General features: G+C 36.9%; 1 protein-coding gene across 1 annotated transcript in view; it reads left to right on the plus strand.

Moving 5' to 3' along the window:
• TET2 (tet methylcytosine dioxygenase 2) overlaps nucleotides 1-9135 on the plus strand; it is a 131037-nt gene extending 121902 nt beyond the window's left edge. The window contains exons 10-11 of the mRNA XM_011943259.1: nucleotides 1910-2264; nucleotides 4403-9135. Of these exons, the coding sequence (XP_011798649.1) occupies nucleotides 1910-2264; nucleotides 4403-5874 (1827 nt within the window). The 3' untranslated portion in view covers nucleotides 5875-9135. The remainder of the gene's footprint in view (nucleotides 1-1909; nucleotides 2265-4402) is intronic.
• The last annotated feature ends 320 nt before the right edge of the window (nucleotides 9136-9455 follow it).

Below are 9455 nucleotides of genomic sequence, written 5' to 3' on the forward strand. Positions count from 1 at the left end.
TACAACTCTCTCTCTCTCTGTCTATATATATATATATATACACACACACACACACACACACATATATATATATATATATATAATATATATAGAGAGAACATACACCAACATATTTGTAGAGATAAAGAACAAAATGTTCTGTTGAAAAACCTATAAATCAGTCAACCTAATGAATCATCAACATGGATGTAGGTATAGTTGAGGAAGATGGCCAGTGAGAATATGGAAATAGGTATCAGGAAGTAAAGTCATATTCTAGGGCAGAAAAGCATTCAGGGAGGTATTAGATGATAGCTGAAGTAATTTGAAGAAGTTGGTATGAAGTTTTTGTTGAGAAGCAGAGAAGGTATTCATTTAATGGTCTAGATCAGAGATTGGAGAACTCTCCTCTATAAAGGGCAAGATAATAAGTATTTTAGGCATTGCAGGCCACATAGGATTTCTGTCAGATTGTTTGGTGGTTTTGTTTTTTTAAAACCTTGAAAATGTGAAAACCATTCTTAGTTTAGTGGCCATACAAACACAAGCTGTGAGGTACATTAGCCATAGGTTCTGGTTTGCTAACTTCTGATCCAGGAGAACAAACACAAGGTCTACCAACCACCCCAACATCTAAAATCATCACTAATCATGTACTCAGCACCTGCTCATTATTAGGAGGCTATGCTAGTTTCTGAAAAGCAGAAGTAGTAAATGATAACTGGAGCTATAGTGCATCCTAATATAACCATGTTTCATTCCAGCAAGGTGACAGAGAGTAAGATGATGAGAAGGATGTTTAGAATCAAGAAGAATTTGCCTCTGATAGAGCATGGGTTCTGTGAAGTGAAATGGAAAGGAGCATTAGATAAGAACTGAATAGTGTTAAATATGTATGGGAAAAGTAACAAGGTGCTCAGAGACATGACTTTGAAGACTTTTCTGGGCAGGAAGTGACAGAGTCATTAATACCATCTCATGTTAAAGTTATTTCTGAAGTCAGTCCATTATGATCACATTTCTAAAGTCAGTCCGTTATGATCACATTTCTCTCAAGAATGTCTTCTAATTTTATATTAGATCACATTGTTTCCATTGATCAAAAACACTAAATACTAAAAAGCTAGTGTTTTAAAACCACAAATAATCTTTTACAAAGCTAATGTAATTGTGGTAACCAAAGAAAAAAGTACCATTTAATTATCAAAGCAACAGAGGTAGCTTTCCTCCCTCCACCCCATACCCTTTTCAGAGTACCCACTTATATGTGGTCATATTTCAGAAAAGAAATGAAGAGAAAGGTTTGACAGAGTACAAAGGAGGATGATAGTGAAAATAGTATTAGGTTGCATATTACCTATATCAGCCAAATCTTTCCCTTTTCATTTTTTATATTTTTACTTCCGTTATCTTGTGGAAATTTCTTAAACATAAAGAGTTAGGTGTCAGGTATGTGGAAAGACATTAAATTTGTGTTCAGAAGTATGAGATGAGGCAAATGTGATACTACCAAAAACGGAGGAAGTCATTTCATAGAAAAAACTTTTAACCTCTTTTTGAAGAGGCTTCACATCTAGCACATCTATTTTTGAAGTGTGAAAAGCAAGAGAGTGCTTCATTTTAGGGGAGTGTTGCTTCTTCCCATAGACAGAAACATATGTGAAGAACAAGGGTCACCACAGGTAACCTGTTCCTGACAGACTCAAAGAAAGGGTGGGTGGGCAATGTCAATTCCTCTTATCTCCCTGTACCATTTTGATACTATTTTCATTAATAACAGGTAGAATGGTTTTATGGTAATATACATGTCACTGATCTGGATCAACTAGGCCTCCAACACAAATCTGGATACTGAGAGGAGAAAGGTACACACACACACATTTTCTTTGGGACCTGTAGCTGAGGCTGTCACGTCTTACTTCCCTACCAGGTATGCACTCTCACCAGAGAAGACAATCGAGAATTTGGAGGAAAACCTGAGGATGAACAGCTTCACGTTCTGCCTTTATACAAAGTCTCTGATGTGGATGAGTTTGGGAGTGTGGAAGCTCAGGAGGAGAAAAAGCGGAGTGGTGCCATTCAGGTATTGAGTTCTTTTCGGCGAAAAGTCAGGATGTTAGCAGAGCCGGTCAAGACTTGCCGACAAAGGAAACTAGAAGCCAAGAAAGCTGCAGCTGAAAAGCTTTCCTCCCTGGAGAACAGCTCAAATAAAAATGAAAAGGAAAAGTCAGCCCCATCACGTGCAAAACAAACTGAAAATGCAAGCCAGGCTAAACAGTTGGCAGGTAAATTGAATGTAAAGCATTTGTAGATAAATGTGTTGTGTGGTATATTAAAAATGAACATTATTTTGGTTTTGCCCCCATCAACTTGTAAGTTCTTGGGTACACATGTAGGATGTGCAGGTTTGTTATATAAGTAAACATGTGCCATGGTGATTTGCTGCACAGATCAACCTATTACCTAGGTATTAAGCCCAGCATCTTCCTGATGCATCCCTACCAACAGGCCCCAGTGTGTGTTGTCCCCACCCCCCTACCATGTGTCCATGTGCTCTCATTGTAAAATGAACATTGTTAATTTTGGAAAGTTAACATCAGTCATGGTCTTAGTTCTGTGCCAGAGTCTTCTCTAAAGTAGCAAGGGCCAGGCTTTGTTCTCAGAGATGGTAATAAGATATTGCACCATCAACATGGAAAACATGGAAAAGTTTGGATTTTATTCTATAATAAACAGCAACATTTTTTAACAGGTAAGTGATATGATGAAATTCATTGTAATTTGGCAGTAGGTCAAATTAGTAGAGGAGCTAATAGTCTGGAGACAGACGCAGTAAACCAGGACTGAGGTAACAAGACCTTGAATTTTGTTAGTAGCAAAGATCTAGCAAAATAGTGCAAACGAGCTCTTCAAAATAGGAAAATGAAAATCAATATATTGGTGACAAAACATTGGGATGAAAGAGTAGAAAAATTTAAAGACGACTCCAAAGTTTTAAACCTGAACTTAGCCTACTGTTTTAGGGTTCTAAAACAGTACTATTTATTGAAGTAAGAAGTTTGAAAATATGATTGAGAGAGAGAGGATAATAAAACCTTTGCTTAGACATGTTGAGTCTGTGGTTTAGGTGGGGTTCTACATGTAGATATCCTATAAAACTTTTACCCATCGAAATAGATTACAGCTGTAGTAATAACAATAGAACATTATTCATGAATACTAAGTTATTTTCTTTCCATAGCCTCTTGCTTTATGTCTGCAGTTTGTAAAAAGAAAAAAAAATCCAAAATTTGGAGATGGTATTGGCCTGGCCGTTAACAAAAGCAAACCAGTTTGCTTAGAACTAGCCATCTTTGCTGCTTCGTGATGTCAAATTTCTCTACTGATTCATTTCCAAGCTCAGAGGAACTAATTTCCAAGCTCAGAGGAACTAAGTTAATTAATTTAGAACAATATGCGAAAGATGCTTGATAAGTGTTTATTGATTCATTGACTTCTCTAATACTGTTCATTTAGGTTAGTTGTGAAATATAATCAGATAGAACCTTGTCTCTGCTCCCTTTTAACTGGCTTCTGCGGGTAATAATCACTTCTATTCTCAGAACTGCCATTACAGTTTCATCTATTTGTTCTTAACTCGTATGACTTTTTAAAGTGAGGTCAAAACAGAAATATGACTTTTATAAGTTTCATTTACAAAGCTGAAAGTTTCTTTAAAGTGTTATCTACAACTGTGTTAACTTCCTTTCTGGAAAGCCTGCTCATAAAGTAGCATTTGTTGATTATATAAGATGCTTTTTGTGTTTAAATGCGTGTCATTCCTTTTTTCACAACATTCCTGAATCTTGCATAATAAATATTATTTTAATTATGTAGCAAATTCCATTGCATGCCAGGCAATGAAGAAGTAAAATAAAGCATTGTCCCTCCCATTTAGGAATTTACTTACCAGTGGGGGTGAAGAGAGGGCTAAAAACATACCTATAATACATTGTGAGTATTGCGTTATCAGATCTATCTTTGCAGTTGAGTATTACCAAAAGCACTAGAAGATGAGGTCACAGTGGTCCCTTGAGGAAGGGATGACTACACCAAGGAAGGGTAGGGAGAGAGGGAGGATAAAGGAGGACACTTCAAGCAGAGGCATGTTTAGAAGTTCCAAAGAACGTGTTGCTCTCAATGGAATGGCTTTGGATGTTTATTACATTTTTTTTTTCCACTAAGTTCTGCATTTTTAATGCCTTAGATGAAAAATTGTGCTGGATAATGAGCAGAACCCTGACTTTGCTCTTACCTTTGCTTAATGGGTGTTGTATATTCCTAGTGGAGTTTCTTACATACATTTAAGTATCCTCACTAGACTTCATAAATAATCATCAACATCAAAGATATCTGTTTCTATTCTCTCTTACCCTGTCCACAGAACTTTTGCAACTTTCAGGACCAGTCATGCAGCAGTCCCAGCAGCCCCAGCCTCTACAGAAGCAGCCACCACAGCCCCAACAGCAGCAGAGACCCCAGCAGCAGCAGCCACATCACCCTCAGACAGAGTCTGTCAACTGTTATTCTGCTTCTGGATCCACCAATCCATACGTGAGACGGCCCAATCCAGTTAGTCCTTATCCAAGCTCTTCACACACTTCAGATATCTATGGAAGCACCAGCCCTATGAACTTCTATTCCACCTCATCTCAAGCTGCAGGTTCATATTTGAATTCTTCTAATCCCATGAACCCTTACCCTGGGCTTTTGAATCAGAATAACCAATATCCATCATATCAATGCAATGGAAACCTATCAGTGGACAACTGCTCCCCATATCTGGGTTCCTATTCTCCCCAGTCTCAGCCCATGGATCTTTATAGGTATCCAAGCCAAGACCCTCTGTCTAAGCTAAATCTACCACCCATCCATACGCTTTACCAGCCAAGGTTTGGAAATAGCCAGAGTTTTACAGCTAAATACTTAGGTTATGGAAACCAAAATATGCAGGGAGATGGTTTCAACAGTTGTACCATTAGACCAAATGTACATCATGTAGGGAAATTGCCTCCTTATCCCACTCATGAGATGGATGGCCCCTTCATGGGAGCCACCTCTAGATTACCACCCAATTTGAGCAGTCTAAACATGGACTATAAAAATGGTGAACATCATTCACCTTCTCACATAATCCATAACTACAGTGCAGCTCCGGGCATGTACAACAGCTCTCTTCATGCCCTGCATCTCCAAAACAAGGAGAATGACATGCTTTCCCACACAGCTAATGGGTTATCAGACATGCTTCCAGCTCTTAACCATGATAGAACTGCTTGTGTCCAAGGAGGCTTACACAAATTAAATGATGCTAATGGTCAGGAAAAGCAGCCATTGGCACTAGTCCAGGGTGTTGCTTCTGGTGCAGAGGACAACGATGAGGTCTGGTCAGACAGCGAGCAGAGCTTTCTGGATCCTGACATTGGGGGAGTGGCCGTGGCTCCAACTCATGGGTCAATTCTCATTGAGTGTGCAAAGCGTGAGCTGCATGCCACAACCCCTTTAAAGAATCCCAATAGGAATCACCCCACCAGGATCTCCCTCGTCTTTTACCAGCATAAGAGCATGAATGAGCCAAAACATGGCTTGGCTCTTTGGGAAGCCAAAATGGCTGAAAAAGCCCGTGAGAAAGAGGAAGAGTGTGAAAAGTATGGCCCAGACTATGTGCCTCAGAAATCCCATGGCAAAAAAGTGAAACGGGAGCCTGCTGAGCCACATGAACCTTCAGAGCCCACTTACCTGCGTTTCATCAAGTCCCTTGCCGAAAGGACCATGTCCGTGACCACAGACTCCACAGTAACTACATCTCCATATGCCTTCACTCGGGTCACAGGGCCTTACAACAGATATATATGATATTACCCCCTTTTGTTGGTTACCTCACTTGAAAAGACCACAACCAACCTGTCAGTAGTCTAGTTCTCGTGACATGGGCAGTGGGGAAAGGTCACAGTATTCATGACAAACGTGGTAGGAAAAACCTCAGCTCACCAGCAACAAACGAGGTTATCTTACCACAGCACTTAATTTTCACTGGCTCCCAAGTGGTCACAGATGGCATCTAGGAAAAGACCAAAGCATTCTATGCAAAAAGAAGGTGGGGAAGAAAGTGTTCCACAATTTACATTTTTAAACACTGGTTCTATTATTGGACGAGATATGTAAATGTGATTCCCCCCCCCTTACAACTCTACACATCTGTGACCACTTTTAATAATATCAAGTCTGCATAGTCATGGAACACAAATCAAACAAGTACTGTAGTATTACAGTGACAGGAATCTTAAAATACCATCTGGTGCTGAATATATGATGTACTGAAATACTGGAATTATGGCTTTTTGAAATGCAGTTTTTACTGTAATCTTAATAACTTTTATTTATCAAAATAGCTACAGGAAGCATAAATGAATAGCAGGAAAACACTGAATTTGTTTGGATGTTCTAAGAAATGGTGCTAAGAAAATGGTGTCTTTAATAGCTGAAAATTTAATGCCTTTATATCATCAAGATGCTATCAGTGTACTCCAGTGCCCTTGAATAATAGGGGTACCTTTTCATTCAAGTTTTTATCATAATTACCTATTCTTACACAAGCCTAGTTTTTAAAATGTGGACATTTTAAAGGCCTCTGGATTTTGCTCATCCAGTGAAGTCCTTGTAGGACAATAAAAGTATAGATGTACATATATACACAAACATTTATATGTGCACGCACATGTATATGTATAAATATTTGAAATGGTGTTTTAGAAGCACTTTGTCTACCTAAGCTTTGACAACTTGAACAATGCTAAGGTACTGAGACGTTTAAAAAACAAGTTTACTTTCATTTTAGAATGCAAAGTTGATTTTTTTAAGGAAACAAGGAAAGCTTTTAAAATATTTTTGCTTTTAGCCGTGCATCTGCTGATGAGCAATTGTGTCCATTTTTAACACAGCCAGTTAAATCCACCATGGGGCTTACTGGATTCAAGGGAATACGTTAGTCCACAAAACATGTTTTCTGGTGCTCATCTCACATGCTATACTGTAAAACAGTTTTATACAAAATTGTATGACAAGTTCATTACTCAAAAATGTACAGTTTTAAGAATTTTCTATTAACTGCAGGTAATAATTAGCCGCATGCTACAGACTCAACAAAGCTAGTTCACTGAAGCCTATGCTATTTTATGGATCATATGCTCTTCAGAGAACTGAGTGGCAGTCTGCCTTTGTGTTGATAATTATGTACATTGTGATGTTGTCATTTCTTAGCTTAAGTGTCCTCTTTAACAAGAGGATTGAGCAGACTGATGCCTGCATAAGATGAATAAACAGGGTTAGTTCCATGTGAATCTGTCAGTTAAAAAGAAACAAAAACAGGCAGCTGGTTTGCTGTGGTGGTTTTAAATCGTTAATTTGTATAAAGAAGTGAAAGAGTTGTATAGTAAATTAAATTGTAAACAAAACTTTTTTAACGCAATGCTTTAGTATTTTAGTACTGTAAAAAAAATTATATATATACATATATATATGAGTTTGAAGCAGAATTCACATCATGATGGTGCTACTCAGCCTGCTACAAATATATCATAATGTGAGCTAAGAATTCATTAAATGTTTGAGTGATGTTCCTACTTGTCATATACCTCAACACTAGTTTGGCAATAGGATATTGAACTGAGAGTGAAAGCATTGTGTACCATCATTTTTTTCCAAGTCCTTTTTTTTATTATTAAAAAAAAAAGCATACCTTTTTTAAATACTTGATTTCTTAGCAAGTATAACTTGAATTTCAACCTTTTTGTTCTAAAAATTCAGGGATATTTCAGCTCATGTTCTCCTTATGCCAACATGTCACCTGTGTTTATGTAAAATTGTTGTAGGTTAATAAATATATTCTTTGTCAGGGATTTAACCCTTTTATTTTGAATCCCTTCTATTTTACTTGTACATGTACTGATGTAACTAAAACTAATTTTGTAAATCTGTTGGCTCTTTTTATTGTAAAGAAAAGCATTTTAAAAGTTTGAGGAATCTTTTGACTGTTTCAAGCAGGTAAAAAACATATTACAATGAAAATAGAATGCACTGAGTTGATAAAGGGAAAAATTGTAAGGCGGGAGTTTGGCAAGTGATTGTTGGCCAGCGACTTTTAACTCTCTAAGTTTTTTTGATCCTGTAATCACTGAAGGTACATACTCCATGAGGACTTCCCTTAAACAGGCAAACACCTACAGGCATGGTGTGCAATAGATTGTACAATTACATTTTGGCCTAAATACATTTTTGCTTACTAGTATTTAAAATAAATTCTTAATCAGAGGAGGCATTTGGGTTTTATTGGTCAAATCTTTGCAAGCTGGCTTTTGTCTTTTTAAAAAATATATTGAATTTGTGGTTGTATCCAATTTGCAAACATTTCCAAAAATGTTTGCTTTGCTTACAAACCATGATTTTAATGTTTTTTGTATACCATACTACCTAGCCCCAAACATTTAGTTACTACATGTGCATTTGGTGATTTTGATCAGCCATTCTTAATATTTGATTTCTGTATCACCTACTGTCATTTGTTAAACTGCTGGCCAACAAGAACAGGAAGTATAGTTTGGGGGGTTGGGGAGAGGTTACATAAGGAAGAGAAGAAACTGAGTGGCATATTGTAAATATCAGATCTGTAATTGTAAATATAAAACCTGCCTCAGTTAGAATGAATGGAAAGCAGATCTACAATTTGCTAATATAGGAATATCAGGTTGACTATATAGCCATACTTGAAAATGCTTCTGAGTGGTGTCAACTTTACTTGAATGAATTTTTCATCTTGATTGACGCACAGTGATGTACAGTTCACTTCTAAAGCTAGTGGTTAACTTGTGTAGGGAACTTTCGCAGTTTGACACTAAGATAATGAACTTCTGTGTGCATTTTTCTATGCTTTTTTTAAAAACTAGTTTCATTTCATTTTCATGAGATGTTTGTTTATAAGATCTGAGGATGGTTATAAATACTGTAAGTATTGTAATGTTATGAATGCAGGTTATTTGAAAGCTGTTTATTATTATATCATTCCTGACAATGCTATGTGAGTGTTTTTAATAAAATTTATATTTATTTAATGCACTCTAAGTGTTGTCTTGCTGAAGTTTTTTTAGTGCTTGAATGACTGCCACCTCAATGAAGAAAAGGGAGTAAAAAATAATTTTAAAGACATTTTTAAGATAGGTAGTCTTATGTTAAACTATCTAAGATAATACACAAATAATTAAGGCCAAAGTATTTCTCTGGTTAAATGGTGTAGATATTCACTCACTTTTTCTTCCAACTAACTTTTTAGTGTATTCACTTTGCATATGTAGACAGTATAAAACAGATATAGAGTAAAGCACCTCTAATCTTAGATTAGGAAATCCCCTCCAGTGTTCTGGGAAGGGTTTCAGTGATAGCAG

The sequence above is a fragment of the Colobus angolensis genome, unplaced genomic scaffold (assembly GCF_000951035.1).
Source record: "Colobus angolensis palliatus isolate OR3802 unplaced genomic scaffold, Cang.pa_1.0 Scaffold217, whole genome shotgun sequence".
NCBI classification, from domain to species: Eukaryota; Metazoa; Chordata; class Mammalia; order Primates; family Cercopithecidae; genus Colobus; species Colobus angolensis.